This window comes from Scatophagus argus, chromosome 1 (assembly GCF_020382885.2).
Source record: "Scatophagus argus isolate fScaArg1 chromosome 1, fScaArg1.pri, whole genome shotgun sequence".
Taxonomy (NCBI): Eukaryota; Metazoa; Chordata; class Actinopteri; family Scatophagidae; genus Scatophagus; species Scatophagus argus.
The window spans coordinates 11,005,157-11,031,380 of NC_058493.1; the positions used below are offsets into that span (position 1 = coordinate 11,005,157).

The following is a 26,224-nucleotide window of genomic DNA, read 5'->3' on the forward strand; positions in this document are numbered from 1 at the left end:
TGATATCATGCACTGTCTTCTTACAGGCTAACTGCACAGTACAACCCGATGCATGAGCTCACACACACAGATGAACAAGGGATGTGAGTTCACAGGCAGTGCAGAGACTCTGCTTTGATACGTTAGACAAACAGGCTAGGCAAATGCAGTGAATGTGTGTGTCCTTACTTCATGTCATGCTGAAACTAGCCCAGCCTAGAGGCGACGCAGTCAGACGCTGCTGGTGACACATGCAGTATATTAATGAGTCTTATTAAAGCAACAGAACAGTAGCAAATGTTGTTTCTCTGACCCACTCAGCCCTGACGGCCTGACAGAACCACCTGGCCCAAGTCACATAGTAGACAAGCACATACAGTGGACAAGGTCACCTCTCAAATTGCTTGTTTTCAAACTCACATCGACATTGCAGAGCCATACTGACATTTTTCACAACCTAATATTGATAAATAAAATGACAGTCATGCTTTAAATGTCATTTTACACCAACTGAAAGACTTTCTGAGCACAAACACGAAGTGCAAATGGTCTCTCTTTATTTTCTCTCTTTATGCATTTCTGTCTTCATCTCACCTCCTTTCTTTCACACTCCTCTCCCCTGTTTTTCTATGTCCTCTCTGCTGCCTGTGTGTGCTGAGCAGGTTGATATAGCTGTCACTGTTTCCCACTGTCAGTGAGATTGAGTGGCACCGGACAGCGAAACAGAGGAGGGAGATTAAATCAGGGAAAGTAATCGATAGCAGCATGTCGAGTGAGCCACCAAACACTGGGACTGTCAGAGTCATAGCACCTGATGGTCTCATCTGATAAAGCACTCCATCACAGTGGAGGGGTTACATTGCTTAAATATTCATTCATCCTCACTCCAGAAGACTGCAAGAAAGAATAAGTCCTTTCACCCAAAGAGTAAATTCAGTTTCTTCATTGGGGTATTTTTTTATATATATATATTTCTACTTCTCACAATTTTTCTACTTGGCCATTTTTTCTGTTGTCATGTTGGCGTACTATCAGCAACATGAAAACATTTAAAAAGTTTAAAAGTTGCAGGAGACCCACCCAAACGTCAGAAAACATGCATGCTTTACACAGAAAATCCTCAGGTCCTGAATTCAAAATGAATTCTTCAATCTGTTATGTACAGTAAATAATAAGAATTATAATAATAACTATTATTATAATTATTATTATTAATGTGAATGTAGAAGTTCAGTGAGATCAGCAGAACACTTTTAATGTTGTATTGCTGTGCAAGAAATGTGACTTCAATGGAAGAAACTAGTTTACAGCCATACTGTGAAATAAGATAGGTCCTATTTATTTATTTACTTATTCATTCATTCATTATAAATGGCAGTAAACATACCACCTTTGTTCACTTGAGTTATTGCCAAACCAGAGCCTCCTACAGCCAGTTCTTCTGGCAGCAGCTTCAAATCACAAGGCCTACAGTTTGTAAGCGTAAAACCATTGTATATACAACAAAACCACATGCTGTCAAGAAACACTACAGTGCCTGCAGAATTTGTTTTTAACAGGGAAGAGGACAACGGACAGATGCAAGAAGAATTTCTTCTTCTTGAGGAAAGGACTGCTGTCACAGTCTCACCTGACAGGCGGCATCCTATCCTTCCCTAGAAACAAATGTGTCTCCAGCAGGCACTGCATTTCAACACCCAGTGCATACACTCACAAATACACACATACACAATGCTTCATGCTAAAGCAAGCATGGAAAAGGGGGACTACCAACTAAGCATAAAATACATGCTGAGTTTCCCTGATGCTGTCAGATTGCAGGTAATTAATTTTACATTTGAAAGGTTCCCCATTACCAATGCCTGTGCACCACTGATCACAACACATCAGCAGAGAAGAAACAAGCCACACAATTCTAGCAGCACTTTCAGTGGAAAAGAACCAAAGGGACAAATGACTGACCCTGGAGTCAATATATAAATGTCTGAAGTACTGACCTAGAAGAAAGTGTGGCTTTTTTATTTTTTTTAAAACTTGGCAATAGCTAAAAGGAAATAAGACACGTGAATGATTATTCCACAGCATTTGCCTAATTACATCAACAATATTGTCAGGGAAGCATATTATTTATTGAAATTGTTCATTTGTTTATGTGTGACTCTTACATAATAGCTTTTTATTTTTTCACTACAAGTCAGGCTAACAGCAGCAGTTAGCATGCTAGCTGCAGTAGGAGTGTAGCTGGTTAAATGAACACTTAACACTTAAAATGTTTAGCTATCACTTAAAGACTTAAAATGATTAGCTATTAGATGGAACAGCTTACAAAGCTAACACATTCAAAACAATAAAATGGAAAGCAAGGATTAATGGATGAATTGACAGAGTTGAGCTAATGCTCAAAATAGCTTTGAACCTGATTCTAAAAGGCATCACCTTCAATGTTGCATACACACTGCAAGACAGACATGATGTAGATTATATTTAACCTGTAGCTAGCGGCTAAGTTTACTGTGAACAGTTTCTCATGTACACAACACAAAAAACAAGGGCACATGGTGTTCAGCTTTCCCTCAAAGTCCTGTGGGGATGCAAGTAAAAGTCATTTGTATGTTACAAGGGGACAGTAAGTGTGCCTGCATGTGTGTATTCTGTACTCTGTGTGTGCATACACCATACATGTTAATTTGTATATGTACAATGTTACACTCTCAGCTGAAATGACAGAAGTGGGTTGACTGTAAAAAGAAGCCACTGTGGAGCTCAACTGAGATGCAGCAAACAAAACAAAACAGTATTTTGATTTTACAGGAAAGATTAATGAGACTGCGCATGGTGCTTTCAAAACAAGGGCTTCAAATATTGTTCAGCGAACAGAGTTAACATTTAGTTTTCTTAGCTGATGCTTGGTCATTGATCCTCTGCTATGATCAGTAACTTTTCAGGCATCTGGTACACTGTCACTAATAGTATTGTACCATTACAGTACAAATCTGTTTGGCATTCCATAATAAACATCTACATTTCAAGAACAGGAAACTGGAGCTGGACGAAGCTGAAAATCTTGCAGTGTTTATCAGTAACTCCCTCCATATACCTGGTCTTAACATGTGTCATGCCTGATTGCTGTGTTAGTACAGAATGAACCAGTGCACCCTCTAAACAAACTTCTGACCACCAACTGGTCCCAGAGGCCAGTTGTAACAAGTGTAAACTGTGTGAGTTTCTCAGTTTTAGAGACATTTTTAGCTACTTTCAACCTCATAAATAAATAGAGTTATAAATAGAGTTGCCACAGTCCTGCTGGATCATTTACCATAACCTTCTACTTATATTTATTTATATGTCCATTGAGGCCATCACGCTGGACTCCATTCAGAGATTTTCACTCCAGAACTTTAACCCTCTCTTTTATTAGCCAGAGAAGCAATCTTACACTGATTTCGAGATGTGGGTTAACTGATCTGCACATGCTGTTGTTCAGGCATTTCTCAGTGACTGTTATCATACGATCAGTTCTGTGATTGTGAAACCTCTGGACAATGGAGACGGAAAAATGTGAGAAAGTTGGTACATCTAATGTCATGGCGAGCAAAATACAAAACAGATGATCTGGATACTTAAACATGGACGTGTGTGGCTTTTCAGTTACTGAATCTTTATTTGTGGGTTTGGTCAACAAAACTGCCAGATATTTGTTGCGCATAATGACTAATGAGCAGCCTTATTAATGATGGAAAAACCTAATTTAATAAAATAATTATAATACAGTGTTTTACTTTTCAGTTGAGTATAAGATAAGATAAGATGAACTTTATTGATCCCGCAGTGGGGAAATATACTTATCATGGCAGCTCACAAGAACAGAAAAAGAGTGCAAAAAGTGTGCAAAAACAGTTACAAAAAAAATATAGAGGTAATAAATTAAATTAACAAATGAACAATTTACAGTACAGTAAACACAGTATAATATACAGCTATATACAGGTCCTTATAAGGGAGGAAAAGAGGACTAGACCATTGAATATGCCGCTAAACTATTGGTGTATGTATAGAATGAAAAGTTCACATGATTTGAACACATGTAACTAAATCATGAGGTACTTCTAAAAGCACAATTTCAACTTTTCTCATAATTGGGGAATCTCTGAAGTCCATTTGTCCTGAGGGCAGACAGAAAACATCAAACTGACAAATGATGAACATTTAGCTTCTACACTACACGGGCCTGCAGTCATCCCTGTGGCAGAGGAATTAAGAAGCCTGGGAGATAACAGGGAGGCCGGTCACTCTCTGGTCGCTGTCTCAGACAACTTCCTGTGCTCTCTAATTAAATCCAGCCAAATTGGCTCAGCCAGGTGAAAGCCTTTAGAGAATGCATTATTTCAGAAAGTAAGACTGTAACAACCACCCCCACTGACGTGGCATGTTTTAAATGTCCTTGTTATGCAAAAACGCCAGAGTTTAGTTCATGTCCAGCTTGTAAAAGTCAAGTCTCTGAACCATGTCTGCCACAAAATTCTCCAGAGATGGTTGTGATCATATTCAACATTCCAAGCTCATTTTCCATTTTTAACCACATTCTAAAACTTGCAAATGGGCCAGCAGTTATTTCTAAAATGGAACATTTGGACCCTTGGCCTAAAGCTGGTGGGTGGCAGAGAGAAGGAGCACTTGTTTTTTCCTCTTCCCCCTCTTGCTCACTACAGATTTAGATGAACCATCTGGTGTTGGTACCTAACCCTGGACTTCTTGCACATTTGGAACAGCCGTATCAGCAACATATGCTTCTGTCTCCGTGTCTGGCAACCACACACTCATCACTGGGATGGGAGGTGACATCATTCCACTGCTCAGGTGTGCACTTGTGATGGCAGTGGGCAAGTGGGGAGGGGTCTGCTATGCCAGTCTGGCAACTTAAAAGATATTTCTACACCGAACATTTTTATCCAGGTGTTATCCCTTGTTCTCAGACAATAATAAACCCAGGTAATTCCCCTTATCCTTTACCACTGTCAGTATTGTACTGTCCACACTGCTTTTTCATACCACAAATGTTGGCAGCAAGATATTTTCTATCATTGAGGAGCTTGTGCAGCAGTTTGTGGAGTGTCAAGTGTTTTGCAGAAAAAATGCCTGTTACGTGGTATTATAATTTCAGGTCTTCATTTCATTCGAAAATTTGAGATTTTTTCCCCCACTAGCAGCAGCCTCAACAAATACAAGCTGAAATGCACCAAAAGAACCCTCCAACCTTAAAAAAAAAAAAAAAAAAAAAAAAGTGAGCAAACAAACAAAAGCAGCTTGATGACTAGGGGAAGAGTGGGCGGCCATGAAAGTGCTGAACACAAGCCCGCGCCACCTTGGTCCTCCCAGCATTTTTCCTAGACAGGAAGATGGATGGGCCCAACTCTATTAATAACTACACTCCACTTACCATGACGCTAAAACTGCTAACACTGCAACTGCCCCCTGATGCTAGCTAGAACAACCACCTCCCACAATGTCGCCCACGTCTCTCCTGATAGGAACACTGTGTGGCAACAATACATTAAACGAGTGCTGGAAATCTCCAACCTGTCCACCTTTCTTCCCCCTCACCCCAGGACTATGAACCTAAAGGCTCCTGAAGTTCAGTAGCTCTGTGTGTGATGCATTGTCAAGTGTGTACAGCATGATTTAGTGTGATAACATGCGCTGCTTCTTGGCTTTTAGTTTAGTGACAGTGCAGATTGGTAGTCAGTATGGGAAAGGCATACTTTGTGTGAAATGGAGGACAAAACGGAACAAATGAGACTTAGTGTGAAAACAAAAGAGTAAGAAACTGAGGGAATAGAAGGAGAAGCGAGAACAAAGAAAAAATCAGGAGACATACAGAAATATGTGGAAAGGTGTTGAAAATGAGAGTAAGAAGAGCTGATCTAAAAGTGCTGAAGCATCAATGCAACGCTATTGTTCCCAATGAGATGCGACAGCCCAGTATTAATATGAAGTGAATCACGATTACAACCACTATGTAGTGCAGTGAGAAAGCTTTTCAGGCCCCTGGTGTATGAATACTCTATGTGCGTCTAAGAGAGAGCAAGAGGATGGGCTGTCTGAATGACCACTTTGCCGTCATGTGAAGTGAGGGCAGCACACTATAGGAGAGACAGCAGTAAGGTCAGCACCACCTTGACAGCGCTACAGGCTATGATATGCAAACACAGCTGACAGTAGGTGCTTCATCATCTAGTGGCAGCTTGACACAGGAGCCTTTTCTCTTGATTAATCCCTCTCTACATATTTCCTGCTATGATATGAGCTGTAACCTCACAGCAGGCAAACCATAATAATAATAATAATACACAGCTCTGTTTGTTCAGCATCGGATCTGTAAGTGAAAATGGTCTGTGAGTTGTTTCTTTCTCCTGACATGTAAATACATATATATATATATATATTTACTTGCAAGTTTTTTTTGTGAGTTTCAATTTCAGAGACTCATCAAGAAAACCTATTAGTTCAATAGCTTTAAAATGCACTACAAGCTGGTAGAAATTTAAATTTGCTGTAAACACATTACACAAAACATATCTGTTAAGTCTGCATATTTTTCATTTGCACCCACTTTCTTTCCGGAGTGAGCGGATGCGAAAAGTTTTGCTGACAGCACGACATTTCTAAACTACGGCTGAAGATAACTTCCAGCCATCAACCAATGAGCCATTGCCATATTGATGACACACCTCCACCAAGGTTGAGATATTCTCTCTTTCAGACTAGCACACTAGAAATGCTAGAAATCACTTCAGAGTATGCTTAAACATTTGCAGCGCACATATTTTTTCCATGACGCTCCTTCACTGTCTCAGAAAGCCAATGAGCCAGCTAATGCAGGCCTGGACTAGAGGGGAGTGTGGGGGCATGGTGGTGGTGTGGGTGATGGGGAAATCCACTTTCCCAGGTAGTCAGCGGAGCAGTCAATAGATTCCTCTCCCACATACGTTTTCATCTTGATGGCTGTGGATTGCTGCCCCACTGCTGCTGTCTTGCCTTCTCTCAACTTTACTTCATCATTCTGCAAGCTCATAAAAAAGGTTCATTTCCTCTGCACCATTTCCCTAAAGGTGAGTTTAGCAATCAGTCTCTGCTAGCTGTAGTCCACCATTTCCGATCTGCATTCTGACAGCAAATACAGATATGGGCCAGATGGCGCTTACGTATTGTTATAACCTAAGAAAAACAAATCACAGGTACCTGATGTCAAAGCACTGACTTAAGGAGTGCCATCCACTGCTGCAAGAGACTGCCATAAAACATGATGATGGAGCATGGGTGTGGGGCTTGTGAATACCATTAAAGGAGGGTAATAGCTACTGTCTGTTTGAGAGGTAGATCGATGTGATAATGAGGAGAAGGGAGCACAGGCGTAATCACCGAAAACCCAGTGGTGCTGAAATCCACAGAATGATATAGAGGATAGAATGATTGGGTCCTGGAGGGCAGCAGGCTGACCGACACGTTCAGAGAGATGCTGTCTCACTACATCTCGACAGTTCTCATGACATGGCTTTAATGTCAGAGGAGGTTCTCCATTTTTCTCTTTCATTGCTGATTCTCATTACCTCACTGTTTGCTGTACTCTGTCTAAACCTCACAAGTAGGCAAAACATCTGACCTGATTAAAGACCTATTGCTTGTAGGATTCTTGATACTATCACGAAGTAAGAGGTATCGGAATATCCTAATGAAACTTCCCAAGGCCACATAATAGTGATTAAAGTGAGAGATTAACATAGAGTTTAAGCTATAGTGGAGATGTAACATACAGATTACTGGAGCTCATGCCTGGTGGATTTAAATGGAATTTCATTTAAGCTAAAAGAAAGAATGATGACTTTTACAACTCCCTCTGGCAGGATTTTTACAGGCAGATATTTCGCACTAATGACTTGAATGTGAAATAGTGACCCCATCGCACTAAGAACAGTTTGAATAAATTGAGCTCCCTGGTAAAATAACCTTCACTGCAGTGACTGGTAAATCTGGAGTTAGAGCTTCTTACAACGGGGGATCAGGGGAAAGAATTTAGACCCAAGCTCATATGAACATACTGGTATTGCCTTTTTTTTATCACTAAACAACAATAGGTCTGTGACCCAGTTATTGGCCAACTCTTAGCCTGAGCAGCCTTACAGGTATTTCACAGATTGAGCTACAATAGGAAATGCTTCATGCCTAATTCATTACTGTAAAGCAAAAACACGAGGCCCGAGACAGTGAGGACAATCACTATAAACATACACAAACATGCCTGTTATGCATAGGGATGGAAACATGTTATTACTGACCCTGATATGAAGTAGGACACATGATGGGTGTACTGGTGCAGCGTGAGTGTCAGCACCACCTTTTGTTGACAGTGTGTTTGTGAAATCCATCTGTTTCTTGCTATGACTGGCTGACTGAAGGGAACCAATGGAGTGAGACCTGATTTGGTGTCAAACGGAGTATTTGGATGAGGCAACATATATGGATTTGCTGTGTGTGTGTGTGTGTGTGTGTGTGTGTGTGTGTGTGTGTGTGTGTGTGTGTGCATGTATTGGATTCTGTACTACAGCTTATGGTGTTTATGTGCATCCTGGTGAGAGCTTGTGCAAAGGGCCAGGTTTGAGTCACAGTTGCTGGACAGAATGGAAAGACTGAAGAGTGAACAGGTTTAGCATGGTGAAAAAAATCTGTTAAGGGTGTGACTAATCAAAAGGGCAGCTGTGATGTGATGTCACATCCATATGCCAGTCCAGCATTTCTCACAGTCATGTCCAAATGGAAATAAACAAGGACGTTGGTCAAAAGGTCACAAATTTAACATGACTCAGAATGAAATGATCTCTCAAAACTGTGTTACTGTCACACCATTTTCTCTTTTTTATTTATTGAATTCACTCTTTAATTGATCTTTATCACTTAATGTCATTCACTTTACAATAATCCTAAACTTACTAACTGATTAGGCCTTAAGTCCTGTATGTATATGCAATGGAGACTGATGAATCTAAACAGAATTGCCTTTGAGCAAAAATTACAAGTGTAAATCGTAAAAACAAAAATGGAGCGGGAAATTGACAGGTGGATCGGGCCAGTGTCCTCTGTGATGCAAACGCTGTCTGCTGTGGTGACGAGAGAGCTGAGCCAAAAGGCGAAGTTCTCAATTTACCGGTCGATCTACGTTCAAACTCACACCTATGGTCACAAGCTGTGGGTAGTGACTGAAGGAACAAGATCACAAATACAATGAATGCTTTTCTGTTCCTGAGTTACCATTATGATGTCACAGTGAAGTTGACCTTTGACCTTTTAGATGTAAAATGTCATCATTTGGCCATTTTGTCTTGTCATATTTGTCTGAAATTTTAGCTTATGTAACATATGGGTAAAAAAAAAACTGTGTTTTGAAGTCAGAGTGCTTTTGACTTTTGATGTAATCACCAAGTAATGATGCATAATTATTTACAAATCATCAAAAACACATGTATAAATTAGTCAAGAAACGCCTGGCGCACTTTGTAGGTTTCAAATGACTTTAAACTGCATGTGGCACTTTGTAAGTGTGTTGCAATTAAACAACCTGCTTTTCACTCAGTAAAATAATTGAATGTGACAGCATGTATAGTTAGACAGTACAAAAAAAGGCCTACAAGAAATTAAGAATGTGATATTATCGGCTTCTGGCTCATGCGTATCAAAATGTCACTTACAATAACAGCTCCCATTGTCAGCAGGCATTAGGAGGAGGGTGTATATTTAATCTGAAATGATGAATTGATCTCAGTTAACTTATGGATGCTGGACAACCCAGAGGTTGTCACTTGATGATAAATGGATGTAATACTGAGCAGCGAGGACAGCAAGTCAAGGACTTGGGGAAGGAGATTTAAAATATGATGGATGATATTCACGCCTAATATGTGGCATTAACGCAAGTCTGATGGGAAAACTGTGTGTGTGTGTGTGTGTGTGTGTGTCTGTAAAATGTTTGTATATAACGCCTTCATGGTCTTGTGTTACCATATAGAAGCCATCATGGTCTTCTTAACAGGGCAAATATTGTTCATGTCAAGAACATGTTGACATCCCTTTAAACATGTACTACAGACATGTGCATACAGTATATATTCATGCTTCAATTCATGTGGGTGTTCATATCCTACCATACTGAAATGCAGTATCACAAAAACAGTGACTATAATAATACATTAAACAAGAAGTGGACTAAATGGTAGTACCAGTAAATCACAAAATATCTGAACCAATGACGATTTGTAAAAAAAAAAGAATGATTTGCAGTCTCAGAGGAAAACGAAAATGAAGCAGTACTTAAAAAACTTAATTTACATTACATTTACATAAAATTGGGAACTAAAAAGGGACACATGTTAAAACGGAAGCATCAGGAGCTGAGATGGATCAAGACTCATGCAGGCTCAACACTGTAGCCCACATTTATCATAATGCAACTTGTTATGCATTCCAATTTTGCAACACAGATCTCTGTTAAAAATGTTTGTATCCAAATCCAAAGCCAAGATGACCTTGATGACATTGTCATTCTTGGGATAAAAACAAGACATAATTCAACAGTTTTCACAGGCGTAATAGTAATTAGAGACTAAACTGAACTACATGTGTGAAACTGACTGACAGTGGTGGAGTAAATGTTACAAAAATAACCTGTAGTAAGTATGATCTTTCTTCAGTATATTTTCAGTGCAACCTTCACCATTCATGGATTCATGTTCATCCCTGTCCATCTTCTGTCTTTGCATTTTCTGGAAAGACCAACACAAGCTGTACGTCTGCCGTCTGTCTGAGCTTATTCACTACAGCTCGTCTGGTCTTTTAATGTCCTGGAACCATGTTGGAAAAAAGTGCTTTAGCTTTAACATGTTATGTCTGCAGTCCATATTCAAAGCATATCCCATCAGATCATTGGGCTGACAGTAGAAAGATCAGCAAAGTTTGCTTTGAACCAATCAGGTCTTCAATACTTCTAATCGGGAGACTTTAAAAAATAGGCACCTCCATGAATAGCTTAACACTGCTGTCACCAGCTCTTATGTCTAATGTTTTGGCCAATGTTATCACCTCAGGGTAACAATGGCAAGCTCTGAATATTAATTTGCCTCAGCAAGCTTTTTTACTCTGAATCATTTTTCACATTATATACACAAGTGTTATTGACATTAATGTATGCATTTTTACCACAATATCCATGCAGAAAAGGAAATTCAACGAATAACTCATTTTGAATAAGATTATGATGATGCAGTTATTATGTATTTCAGTTTGCATTTCACCTCGTCTAAGTCATGCAGACTGCAGATGTTAGAGTAACGTCACAATATTCGTCACATTTAGATCTGTGATTGTACTGGCTTTATGTTTAGTAACATAGGTGATGATTAATTAGACATTTTTGCAATAAAGAGGCAAAATGGTAAAGTTAATGTGTGCAGATCTCTAAGGTTTTGTTCAGTTGGCTCCTGGTGACTCACCCTTTTATCTTTATCCTTATCCTTATTCCTTTTATATTTTCTGGATTTAGCAAGTATCAAAGGCCAAGAACAAAATGGCCTGAACACGTTCAAGTAGAAATAAAAGTAAGTGGATTAATCCTGCTGGAAACCAAACATACACAAACAAGCCACACTTTATCTACCAGTTGCTCAACGAAACAGGCTGATTGAGAAACTGGCTGATTAACACAAAGTCTGCCATTCATCTCATTTCACAATATTTGCTTTAATCACATCATTCATTTCTAGAGGGTATTCCAGTTTGATAACATTTTTGGCATCTGGACCCATTTATGCTGATGCACAGACAAGAAGTTGTTTTACAGGCAAGCTGTTCAAGTTGATGTAGCAGTTTCTATAGTCTAAACTATGATGTGAAATTAGTGATAACATAATGGAATTAAAGTGAAGATCACGAGAAAGAGACAAGTCTGAAGCCAGACAGAGATACGGAATGCAGTCCAGGTCAAAATCTGATCAGTTTAATCTGGTCAGTTTTAATCTGGTCAGTTTTTCCAACAACCATATAAACAATATTAGGGCATATGAATGATAAACACTCACTGGCATGCAAGAAGAAAACATTGTTCAGTGGTTCATTTCTGAGGAGAGATATGTTTATTTGTTTTGGAGTTCCTCCAACAAATCGGTGCTCATAAAATGCAGGAATCTGTTGGCTCAACCGGTTTGTCAGTGTGTGTTTGTGTCACTTTCAAATGACTTCAGAAGAGTCACCTACTATACAAAGAAACACCATCATTGTGTCACTCATGCTTCTGTGCTCCCAGACTCTTCACAGAAACAAATCACTGTCATTCTGAAGCCATTTGAAACCAAGAAATGATAACATGTCTGTCGCTCACACTGGCCACAGTAGCAAATCATCAAAAAAAAAAAACAAACAAAATTAACATTTCACATAGAACGCTCTCTACACAACAGTTTCACTCACCCGTCCCTGTTTTCATCTTCATCTGCGTTGGAGAGGAGCTGCGAGCCAGCCAGTGAGAGGTCCAGAGCTGCGAGTGGTAGATCTCTGTAGCCAAAACTCACCAGCTGGACTGGAGGGGCCAGGCACTGGTTCTCATCCTCCACTGGCTGGGAGATGATCTCCAAGTCTGACAGACCTGCCTGCCCCGTTCCCCTAGTTACATGCCAACACCAGCAACAGACAACAAGCAAAGGCATACATTACTTAAAAATACTGACCACATTTCAGAGATGTTTACCAAAAAAAACTGCATCACACCAGTGACATGAATTTAAAATTGATGCCATGTCGTCAGAAAGAAAGATGATACATTGATGTCAATCTGTGGTTAAATAAGTCTTAAAGAAGACATCCTTTTTTAACATGTCAGGTATTTTATTTTATACCTTAAATATTATAGAATGACATACCTGAAATTTATATTAGTATTTATTAGTTGATGTATCAAAAGCAGAGTATGAAAACATTCATCGATTACCATAAAAATAGCAGATGTAGCCCATATAACAGAGGTTTTGTTGAAGATGCAAACACCATTTATGACCACAAAAGCGGTGCAGATCAAAAAGAATTACTTATTCAGCCCAGCAACTTCACCAAGAATACATTCTTATTTACAGTTATGGCCTCAGGGAGAAAACACAGGGTCAGAGAGGGTTACAAACCCAGCACCCACTCAAGCACCAGGAAGTGACTGAGCACTCACACAGTACTCGGCTGCACAGGACCAGAGGAGCTGCAGGTACAGTGCCTTGCTCAAAGACTGTGATTACCGAGAGTTAAGTGTGTGTCGCTGCGACTGTCCAGATTTTCTCGAGCAGCGTGGAAAGTTAAGCCATTGTCATACTTCTTTTATTTATTTATTTATTTTTGTTTTCCAGGCAAGTGGGTCAGAAATCTACTTGCCCAAAGACAGTTTTTACTTGCCCCCATGTAAACTGTTTATTTTATTTACAATGCCAATAGAAAAGAATAACTAACATTGATGAGCATAAGAAGAATAATAACAAGAAACTCAGAGAAACAGAACACTGAGAGGTGGATGCTACTTCAGTAGCAATTGTAGAATCAGTACATAATACTGATTCTACAATTTACATTGGAGATAATGTCGTAATAATAAAAGATTAATGAAGCAAATGACTCTAAAGGCTTCCTTATGTTACACTGCCAGATTCTGTACTATGGTTTATGATTGCAATGAATATGTGATATTGTCATAATTTTGCTCAAATAATTATTTGAATGCCACACTGGCATCATTTAAAGATTGCAGTGTTTATTTGTTATTGTCAGAGTTGCCAATATTTGAGTCCCTCCTCAAGTTGTGTTAATTAGCAACTAAGCTACCAAGTAAACTGCACCAGTTACAGCAACAGCTCATCCACAACTGCAGCTGATGTTAGCCAGCTAAAAAGCAAGGTAATTTAATGATAATAGCTGATTTTATTTCTTCTGATTATTATTTCTTCACGTAATTGTAATTGAAGTATATTGTTTCTTAAAACTAATACCAATTAAGCTACATGTCATGGAATGTATAAAGAACCATTTGGTAGGAGAATTTCAATACAAACATTTAAATTCATTTACGAATGATCGATAGATAGATAGATAGATAGATAGGATGCTAATCTAACAAGCATGTCCTCTTTCTTCTGTGTTCAAATCAGCAAACCTCCACCCTACACACTTATCCTCCAAGAGTCTATAAACCTCAATATCTAAATACATCATGGCTGCTCAGTAGTGGGCCAGCAGCATGTAACCCAGCGTGCCCACAAGCCCCAGTTGTGTAAAAGCTGGGCCATCTCAGCAGAGCGTGGAGGTGGAAACAAATGCTGAGTGCAGCTGCAGACTGACTGTGTGTGCCCTGTGGTGTGTATTTTTAGACCAGAGCAGATGCTGGTGTATCACGTCTGTTGTGACGTCATCGCTCTTTGTCAGCTGAGTGGATCCCCACTCTTCTTCAGACGTCAAAGGAAGTCAGGAAAAAAAGGTGAGAGGTGAGGGGACACTAGAGAAGTGGGAGGAAAAAGAGGATTATATCAGGGGCTATCCAAGAAGACCAGGGGAGGGAGATAAAAAGAAAGGAGCTATGAACAATAAAAGAAGACGGATTTTTTTTTTTTGAAGGGCCCATAAAGACTGAGCTGAAACCAGAAAGAGGTGTGAGGAAAAGGGACAAGGGAGGAGAGGTTCAATTGGAGAACTGGAAATGGGAAGTGGAGAATACATAGAAGTAAAGAAGAAAAATGAATGTAAGTATTAAGACAAAAGTAGAGGAGGAAAAAAGTAGATAGGACAAAATGAAAAGGAAAGAGTAAATGTAGAGGTGACAACACAAAACCACAAGATACTGTAAAACAAGACAGTAAAAATCATAAACTCTCATGTGTATCTTGCATTATCAGATGATGTAGCTCCTTATAGAACACAGGGAAAAAATGAAGTGATTGTTTTAATGGCCATGAGCAAAGAGAATACAAAGGCTTTTCCCAGCAGACATTTGCTATATACTGATACAGTTTTACCACTTCTTCATTTTCTCTTTTTCTTCCTCCTACAGTCATCCTCAAACTGTTGTGACAGAGAGCACCGAGTTACCAGAAATATTCAGAAGAGCGGCACACAATCTGACAGACAGGCATACTTTTAGAAAAGGACAGACAGGTAAACAGACAGTAAAGGACAGGATGGGATAGGAGGGACAGATGCGCAGGCAGATAACACCCACAACGCACACATCATAACCTAAAACCACAACAGCCACAGTTCACTAAAATATACAGTGATAATGTCAAAGCTAACGGACCGTCGATACAATCTGAACTGACCGGAGCTGTTGGAGGGCATCCTATTGTCTGAGTGACTGTGGTGTGTGTGTGTGTGTGTGTGTGAATGGGTGATGGGAATCATAACGCCACCAACAAAGCCACCAAGGCTGATCCAATCTAAACTCTTACTCTGTGACCTTAACACCAGGAGGACCATTTCACATTTTTGAGGGACAGTATGGTCAAGATGCAGTCAGGTGTGATTTGTTTCAACTGATGTCACACAAACACTGGTTTGGTCTGAAGACTACAAGTTTCAAAATGTATTCATATGGGGGTGTGGAGTTAGAAAGAAATGTTTTTGAAATGATTGGACTTTGCTTTGTATACTGGTGCACCGTCATGCTAGAATAGAAAAGGGCCTTCCTCAAGCTGCTGCCACTAAGTTGGAAGCATAGCATTGTCCAAAATGTCTTGGTATGCAGAAGCATTAAGATTTGCCTTCACTGGAAGTCAGGTGGAAATCCCTGAAAAACAGCTCAGGTGTGTCTGAATACTTTTGTCTATATAGCGTAGTTGCCTCTTGAGTTCAAACATTAAGATTGTACAGGTGTTTTTAATGTATGTAAGCTAAATTAACAAGCACTCCAAAAGAATACAACACTCAAAACAAATCCAACTGGTCATTTTTGTTACAATGACATATTAACTAGCAGTAAAGCCATCAAAATAATCTCACCACCATGTATTGTAACTGCAACCTGTGCCACCAATAAAGTAGAGCAGCCTCAACCCATTAAACCCATCGAGTGCACAAATGGAAAGTTTGTGAGCTGTACAACAACAGAGCATGAATACCAGAGAAAAGACACCAGCTGTAGTCATGTTACCAGTGGATTCACTGCACACAACAATCAAATGAATGAGTCACAACAGTTGTAAGCAGGTATATTCTCAGGTGAGTAATCTTGTGCCCGTTGGCTGCAAAGAACTTCAGCCAAACACACTCCCTGTCCCATGGAAATTCTGCAACACTCCTGAACAAAATGGCCAGACTATTTACTTTGATTGTCTATGAAAAAGGCTACTGGACTACTTCCCCACATTTTGCTGCTCTCCTTTAATGTCAGCTTTACAACCAGTAAACCACAGCTGAAGAATAGAGCCAACTTGTACTCCCAGACTGTCTAAGAAACAGGTATCTGAAGAAGGTTTTTTAAAGTAATTTATATCATATAATACAAAATTACTGCCCGACTGCTGATTCCTTATATTGACATAGGGATAATGACATAAGGGTGGAAGCAGTCTATCATAACCCTGCATGTATAGCATACCACATTTATTAATGAAATGAATCTTTGCTTTCAGGAAGAACTGTTATTGCAGTCTAGTCTCAAGAGCTGCTGCCCTCATTTCAATTGGATGGGATTATTTCCCTCGGCAAGAGGCCTTACATTTCTTTCAAAATACATATAGTCAAAAGATAGTTGCTTGCGGCTGCAACATTGTTGACTTATGTTCAGTAGAATATGTATTACATGAGTGAAGAAGATGGATGTTGAACTTTTTTAAAAAAAAAACAGAATATCACTCTTTTTTCTCCGTAAGCAGCAGCCATTTCCTGTATATATTGGGAGAAAGGATATTTCCCCAAATATCCATCAATCCATTTCCTCTCACTGCTTATCCGTTCATCATTTACGGGGGGGTGGAGACTCTGCAGAAACGCGCAAAGCCAATGCTGACATAGACTCAAATGTTTGGGGCTTTCCTGCATGATGAAATTGATATAAACAAACAATGGTAACGCCTTCTAATCAGCCCCGGGCAGCTCACCTCCCCAGCCTCATCTGTGAGAAGGAGTCTGTGAAACAGCACTCATTTTCAAATACATGCTGATCAAGATTCATTTTTTATACTCATATGAGAATATGAAAACATAATTCTGAACATATAAATGAGTCAATATACTCAATAAATAAACAAATAGGTATTTATTTTAAAAAGGACATTTTTCAAATTACTACTTATTTATTTCTTTTTGCTTTTATTTATGATTTCCCATTTATTTATTTCAGGGGACTATTACTATTACCCTGTAATGTCACATTTATTTGCCAGTTCTTTTCATTTAAATTTTTATGTAAATGAAGTGGTATGGTATCTCACAGATTCAGACCAAAGTTACCTTGGTAGGCCCTGGGATTCAGACAGCAGGGCAAGCTGCTGTGAGGTCAATATGGAAGACATGGGTGACATAGAAAGTGGCTGTAATGACACAGTCTTTAAAGTGATCAATTGACTGATTAATTGCAGACTTTTTTACTCAATTGCCTTCTTATATTTAAGTCTCAAAAATAAAACCAAAGGAACAATTCACAAATGCTTTTTAGTTGATGCAACATTCACCCACTGTAATTATTTAAAATCCAGAAGTTATGTTTAAGTAAACCTACATTTAGTAGTTTTTCCATCCTTAACTTAGCTGCCCCAAACCAACCTACCAAATTAACGCATCATGTCCCACAACAGTAGATGTATGTCAGGAATGGACTCGTAGGTTGTTTTTGTCAGTGTGTCTCTATGACAAATACCTTTGCACTTATTTTACTTGGCAAAGCATTAACTCCTGCTCTGAGACAGTGGGTATACAGTATTATGCCACATTTGGTTGGCCTGATAGATGTTGTTTTCTCCACACTTCTCCTACACACAAAACCTCCATCCATACCACCTCTCATCCACAGCACAGCAGCAGGGTTGGCTCTCATCCCAACCAATCAGGAACCTACACATAACTTCTCCTGACAGACACAAGCTGTCCAGACCCCATCGACTTACAGTCATGTACCTGGTGCTCTGCCTGACTGCCAGCTGAGAAATGAGGAAAAGCCATGGACCCAGCACACAGATTTGTACAATGTTCTTCTCATATAAAGCAATAGGCTGAGTCATGCGTTTTAGGATATTTGTGATATTTCAATGAACATCTGTTTTGCAACCCAGTTCCAGAGACTTTAGGTTACTTTAGCAAGATAAACAATCAAAGAGAATATCTGCTTTATTTATGTCAAAACTACATGAATGTAGAAAAATGAAAATGTAGACTCTTACATTAAAATGCTAACGTTAGTGTTAAGTTAATACTGTTACAATGCACAGTACATGGTAATGACTTTATTGCACTGAAGTCTGAGTGATGTCAATGAAAAACCCAAGAGAAAAACATGTCTCTGTTTCTTAACACAAATAAAAAAAAACAACATTTTTGCCGTTTTAAACAAGAATACTGACCTTTCTGTGTACCCCTAGTGTTCTTTTTAACAGGAAGTGGCAATTGCAAAATTCTCAAGAATATTATTTCATGGAAGGACTAAAAAGACTGCAGAAGAGCACCCACAGGATAGAAATGATATTCAGGCGAGCAGGATTCCCTGGGGGCGGCAGATAAAATTACATAGTGGACTGTTAAGAGTCGTGGGCCAGGTAGGAAAGGTCATTATGGGACAAAAGTTGCTCAAGGGACTTCACTGACCAAAGCAGAAGGTCAGTTAAGTTACTGGGAGCCAGTGGCACTGAGGAGTGTTCTTTTGCCAGCAAGTAGAAGACTCTTCATTAGGATCCTTGTGCAATAACACTGAGGTATAAGCAGTCTTAGAAAACTTTTTGTGAATAATGATATATAAATTGTCTGAATCAAAAGCTTTGGGTCCATGTCTCTACTGTAGGCTGACAAATGAAGGCATAATATGCTGCAAAACATAGTTTTAAAGGAGATTTATGGAGGCCTAATTATGGAGCAAGAAAATCCTGACTGAAACTGTATGGACTCTCTGATTTCTTTTTAATCCATTTGACTCCAAAGTGCTTGAAAGTGAACTCAGTACATTAATATCCAGTTTAAACTTTGATTGGACACTGTTCATAAATCAGAAATGCCACCTACACTCTGAATTATGAATATAAGATCTACTTTCCTCTGGATAAGATCCACTACATAGTAGTCCTGTTAGCAGTGTTCGGATACTTAATGTACTGGATATGGTATCTGTATATCAGGTACCATAGAGCCAGGCACAGTTGAAAATGTTGCTGTGAAAAGGAAATATGCCGAAACATAAAAATCTAATACTGTCTGCTTCCGTGTTTTGACATATGGTGTAAATATATGCATCTATCAAGAAAATGAAACACAAAAACCACAAGCCGCTATTTCCACACATTACATCAAATCTAGGTGTTATACTGCTTATCACCTCCTCGTGACAAGCCCAGTGGCAGCTTTGAAAAACAACTTTCTGGGGGAGGAAGGAAAACATATTTCCATTCGGGCTCATTTTATCCTGAACTACACTCCACTCTGTCCAAGACCTCAGTGGACTACAAGATCAACACGCACACATTAGATTAGACGCTCTCGCACAACGCCTGAGGACCTAAAACATGCCAAAAACTTGGCCAAAACACAGAGGCACAAAGCAGATGTTTCCTGCTCCCACCAGCTGCTGTGAAGAACTTTGGAGAAGCTGGACATCACTGTGTATTAGTGTTACTGAGTCGTTGTGTTTGAGCGTGTATGTACACTGTGTGTGTGGCCAACACTGCAAACTAGTCTACAACTTCTAACTATAACTCAGACTTGATGCCTCAATCAGTTTGATGTATCAGTTGATGTGTCTTGGTTGCAACAGCATAGAAACATTTCACAATTGTGTTTGTTATAAACTGAAGAAATCTCTTTTTTTTCAGAAAGCAAAGACAGTGACTAATGTCTGTCTTTGCTGCTGACTCAAGCACAACATCATATGGATTTCACATCAAAAGATGAAGATGAAGCACAAGTAAGATTGTCAGCTTTTCCCTGCGGGATTTCATTGGCGTCCAGATTACACCATGCTAGAACAGTGATACCAGCAGAAAAACACACTTCACCTCACCTTTCTTACTACCTCCATTAGCTCATTCTATTCACCCACCAGTCTTTATCAGTGCAATAACCTGGACAACATAACTTGGCATTTAGCACAGTGCTTGTGAACACAGGACAAAACATCTGTCACTTCTACAGAATTCACAAATTGCTTTGAGTAATTTCTTAGAACACCCAATTCAACTTCCAGAGAAACTTTCATAATTTCACGCTAGTGGGTATTAATGAAGTCTGCCAGGCACATTAGCTCATTAATAATATTACAGATTAAAGCATGATGAATTGGTGGACTGCACAATGGACTGTTCTGGCCCTGGTGTGACCAGTCTCTTATCTGACCTTTACAGATACAAGCTGTGGAAGACACAAGAGACACAGAGACCCTCGTGGGGTAGGACTAAGACAGCAGATGTACATAAGCCTTCTTCATAATGGAGAGTCCGTAGACCTTTTTTTACACTGTGTCAGTCTCCAATAATAGATTATTTTAATTTCTACAGACACTTAAGGGAATATGGGTCTTGAAAGGTTGACTGAAAAAACAGATTTCTGCAGACTTGTGAAATTGACTTTACTGACTCTCTTGTTTCTTCTACATTATATTTTTGCATATAGTGCATAGTCTATACTGTATATCCGCATATAAGATCTTGCCTGTTGTATCCTGAAGAGGATACAGGATTCATAGCAATGGCTGTTATCTTATTAAATTTTAAATGTTTAATTTAAGAGTGTGCGTGAATAATTATAACAGCATTTTCAGGAACAATTTAGTGGGGGGAGGGACAGATAAGGCTTATTATTTTGAAAATGACAATGCTATGATGATATACGGAGGAAGCTGGAATGACATAGGAGTTCACTTGATGAAAAGTTGGGCAAGAACCGCAGGCTCCAATTGTCAAAGATAATAGTATAGTAAAGATGTTTACTTTGGAGAAATTCCTCAAAATCAACAGTTCTTGTGGTTGTGCAAATTAGGCAACTGTTTTCACAGAGTGAGCAGCACTTTCCATAAAGACTAAATTGAATTTAGTGTATAAAATCAGTGGCATCATTCTGACAGACAGATACAACAGATTCTTCTGTCCAGCTAGGAGACACTTGTTCAGACTAAATGTTATAAAATCCATTGCTGCGCAGCCCTAATACCCATCATGGGGATCTCCTAACCTACATTTGCTATTATCCATAGCTAATAAACTATATACATTATGCCAATTAGGCAGAATATCGGGCCACTCGCAGAGAGTAATTCTCCCAACATGCAGAAAGACACCATGTGCTTGTCAGCTCCCACCGTCTGAACAAAAAGAGGCAAAGCAGTCCAACCTTTCCACGCTCCTACTGGTGTTGAATAAACAACAGGATAAACAGCGACGTGGGGAGAAAGATGAGCCAGAGCCGAGGATCCCTCAGAATCTTAAATACATTTTACTGCATCGACCCAATGGAGTTACAGACTTGAGATTACATCTGTGGACATTAACACATTTTATTTTGTGTTGAGTTGCAAATCGCTTATCATCAGGAGACAAATCATAAGATCAGTCACCTAAAAACAAGCAGTGGCAGTAAGTGAGTGACAGCACTGGGGAGCCGTAAACTACATGTAATAAACTCATTAGTTTGACTACATTTTGAAGCAGCTCACTGTTAGTCCAACTACACTGATATTTGCACAGTGATTCAAGTAGATGAATTACTTTTTTGATACTGTTTGTGCATTAATTACTGAAATGACAGACAATTTTGGACTATAAAAGGAATGATGTTTTTGTTTTTTAAATTTCTTCTTGACTGAACCTGCTTTGGCCAGTCCAGCCCCTCTTTCCTTCCATCCTGACTGCTGTGAGGACATGTCCAAGTAGTGCATTTGTCACTTCAGTATATTCTGTGTCAATAAGTCATAAATATTAAATATTATTTATATATCATTTATTATTTACAAATGTTCAAAAATGTTGTTGCATGTTATTTTATGGAAAAGTTACCTGGATAATTGAGTAATGATATCTTGCTTGGTACAATACCCCCACCTGGACTCTAGTTTGTTGTCTAACTGCTGGACGCTGTATACAAAGCCAATTACATTTCTTTCTAGGATAGCTTTGCTGTAGGTTTAACTCCTGGTGTAAAGTAATTGTCAGCTAGCAAAGCTATGCTTTCAATGCAGCCTTCCCAACACTGGTAACTGTGTATACTTACCCAAGCATTGTACTTTACATGAGTATTACCATTTTCTGCTACTGTCTATTTGTACTCTACAATGTTTCAGAAGAAAATATTAAGGGTATTATCACTTAATCTAACACTGTTAAAATTTTTAATTTAAAGATTTAGATTTTAGATATTGAAACATATGCTAAGCTTACAAAACCTAAAGATTAAACTTGCAGCTCCCAGCCCAGACCTCTTATAAAAAGGTAAAACTATTCAATATCTCACCAAAAAGCAAATATTAGCAAAGCGACTAAATGATAAATCCAAAATGTGTATCACACATTTTTTAAATCACCTTATGACCCCTCAGATTTGGTTGGGAACCACTGAACTAAACAAGTATGTAAAGTAGTTAAACAGTAAAATCCTGCTTACACATTGATGCATCAATATCACCTAACTAATAATATAATAAAAAATAACAAATCAGAGTCAGGGAGCATAATTCTGCCAGATGAGCGCTTTTATATTTGATACATTAAGTCCCTTTTGTTGGTAATCCTTCAGTATTATCAGTTGGATTTTGAATGAAGAATTTTTACATGCTCTTATAAAGGATCAAACTACTTTCAAAACCACTAAAAATAAATGACTGATCGGACAGAACTATTTGTATTTTTACATTTGTTTACTTTCAGTATGAATCTTTATGACGCTATGCCAGACTCCTCGCAGAATCAAGCACTTTTTTGCATAAGATAAAGAGTTGCTTCCTTAATAAACACTAAATTATGTTGATAAATCCTGTACATCACTATAATGAAAAGAAGGTCCTATTAAAAAGCATTTGCACATGTGGATGAAAAATAAAAAGAGAAATTAAAAGCAATGCTTGTGTCTCATTTGAGATTATTTTTGTTTTGTTATTATTTACACTGCATCTTAATAAGGTGATTGTCAGACTGCATGGGTGAAACCTTTTTTCCCGTGACCTGTGAAAGTGAGACGTGGTCATTTGTTTTGGGATGCGTTCCACCTCAACCACAGCGTGGTGTCACGCTGCTACCGAGGCCCGCTGAGCTGAGCTCTGTATGGGACCATGAGCACAACTGGTTCTTTTATAAAAGCACAAATGGAGCGATGATTTGGGGCTATTCATCTAGGTCAAGAGAATAAATGCAGATAGTTACGCTGAGACAAATTAGAGCCATCGCTACTTCAGCAGAAACATGAGTTACCAGAGAAGAATGATTTTCACTGTTCTCCTTACCTCTTAGTTTGCCTTCACACACTCACAAACATACACACATGCTGCAGCACATTTTCACAGTGGTGCATCAGCTGTTCTCGCTATACACTTGGAGAGCACAGGTTAAAAAAGGAAAACTGGGATAAAACAGGAGGTGGATGGCAATAATCAATATACTGTTTGTTGCTCCATAGAGAGGATTTACATAGTGACTTGTGTTTAGGGCCGCAGAAGGGACACTCTGTTGTAAGTATTGTGCAGGTGTGTTTCTGCATCTTAGTGTGCGTCTGTGCTTAGCATTCAGAGTGACACGGGTCAGAGACACCTCAACGGTGGCAGTGTCTGTGTGAATAAAGGTCATTATTGAAGAAATGGAGACAGAGAGGTCTGGGGAGACTGGCTGAAGATCAGGAGAAATAAAGAAAAAAGAGGCATAACAGGACAAATAAGTGCAACGCTTACAGAAGTGAAGGAATCCTTAAGAATTTGGCCTACGTACGTTCCACAAAAATGAGTTTCTCCACAAACCATTCTGCATTTCTGATATTTCACCGCTCCTGTTCATGGGTTACACTTTTGTTGCCATTTATACATGGTTTGGGAAAATGCGGAGAGAGTGAGGAAGAGAAGGAAGAAAAATGGGCGATGGACTGTACTTACTCAGCATTTGCCATGATGTTGGGTGACGGAGAGAGGAGAGATGATGGTGATGGTGCTCGTTACAAGGTTTCCACTCAGTTTTGGCTATTTTAGTGCTGCAGTTCACCTTTTTTCCTGATAGATGCTGCTTTCATGTTGAACCTGGAGAAAACATGGTCATTATTACACATGAAGACAAGTTAGATTCACTGATGTTTCGTGCAGGACTAATAACAATCTGGTTTTAGAGCCTGGTATCTGCAGTATTTCAGAATGAATGAAAACTTTCATACTTATTTTAAGGTCGCAGCTTCTGATATCAGGGACATTCAATAATACATAAAATTGGTAAACCATAGGAAGCTGCTCTACCGCACCCTGTCATGTGTCTATTGCATCTGGTGATGAAGAAACTATCACAAGTTTGAAGAATCTGTTGGAGGGCTTGTCTGTGGGTTTCTCAAACTAACAGAAGCCCCAGCCTTGCAGCTCTGACCCACAAATGTTTTTTGAAACGCTGATTTCAATGAAAACGTCCAACAACATCAACAAGAGACTGAATACAGCCTCCACTCCAAGAAGTCACCAAAAAGAAAAAAAGTTTAACTAACTTCTTCAATCCCAACCCTGAAGCATTTCTCTGCTTACAGTTCTGAGATTAGAAGTTCAACACTCCGCATAGCTGAGTGCACGTCAGACTTTTCTTTTCTCAGACTAATTATTGCACCTGTGATCAAAGCGGTTTACTTGGTGGAATCAGATTCCAAAGAGGAGAAACTAAATCAGAGTTGTGTGCACAGCTGAGCTACAGAGAGCACCTCGCCGGATATAAATGAATTATTTATTCGGAGCAAAGGACCTACCTGTGTGAGATTTACATTGTTGACGGGTAATCGTGCCTCCCGCTGCTCCGTTGCTGATAGTAATGTCTCCCTCGGTGGTGATGAGAGTAAGTGAAGCAGCAGCAGGCTCGCAGTGTGTGTAGGCTGCAGCTATCCTTAGCACTTTTGCATTGTGCGAGCAGCAGCATCACCGCCGCCGCTGCCGCCGCTGCTGATGCTGCTAGGATTTCAGTGCAAAACCAAAAGAGGGACTGAAGCTCAAATGCAAGAAGCATCGTCACTCGGCAAGATCATATTAGCTCTTCAAGTGCTGTTCAGAACAAATAACGACGCTTTAGACTGCGATCTCCTCCTCCGCTTCCTCCTCCTCCTCCTCCTCCTCCTCCTCGCTGAGGGCTGTGCGTGTGCTGCTCCAGATCCAGATCCAGGTTCCGCTCCTCAGCCGAGGGTTTCCCCGGCGAGCGCAGCGGGGAACCCTGCGAAAGGAGCTGTCCAGGTGCTGAAGCGAGCCCGGCGAAGCCCCTGGCTCTCTACGGACCCGCTTCCACAGCAGCAGGCGGGCGACACAGGGCGAATTTCACCCCAACGCCATCAAAAACATTGACGTTTTCGTGCAGGAGACTGACAGTAGCCAATGAATCGTGTGACATTTGGATCGCTCCGGTCACGACATAGCAGTCTATAAATGTTGGCCGTGTGTGTGTGTGTGTCAGTGTGTGTGTGTGTGAGAGAGAGAGAGAGAGGGAGAGAGAAAGATGAGAACCTGTGAGCAGATTTTTCCCAGTCCCCGGTTGAGGCCAATTTGAGAGCGGATTATCGCCTCAGATTTTATTAGCTTTACGCCTGTTAGGTCGTCCCTCTCCGTGTCATGAGCGTTTTTTATGGTTTCCCAAAATAAAGATACTATGGGAATATAAACTGCCTTTACAGCAATTGGCTTAACCGTTTGTCATTCATCGGGATTAGCCAGTCGATGGTTAAAGCGCACATCAATCAATCTTGAGCGTCTCTTCCTGTGTTTAAACACGCCTGGACGTGGGCTGCCGAAGATGTTATAGGCTGAGGCTCACATTTCAGGGTGTGCACAAATAAC

At 39.7% G+C, this 26,224-nt stretch overlaps 1 protein-coding gene across 2 annotated transcripts in view; it reads right to left on the reverse strand.

Annotated features, from left to right (window-relative positions):
* LOC124055468 (transmembrane protein 266-like) overlaps positions 1-25,500 on the reverse strand; it is a 45,086-nt gene extending 19,586 nt beyond the window's left edge. The window contains exons 1-3 of one of the 2 annotated variants that reach the window (XM_046382446.1): positions 25,153-25,500; positions 24,311-24,451; positions 12,490-12,681 (exon numbers count right to left, since the gene is read on the reverse strand). In XM_046382446.1, the coding sequence (XP_046238402.1) occupies positions 12,490-12,681; positions 24,311-24,324 (206 nt within the window). In that variant the 5' untranslated portion in view covers positions 24,325-24,451; positions 25,153-25,500. Of the gene's footprint in view, positions 1-12,489; positions 12,759-24,310; positions 24,452-25,152 lie in introns of those variants that run through there. The other variant, XM_046382400.1, reaches the window with a different exon arrangement.
* Positions 25,501-26,224: the final 724 nt, after the last annotated feature.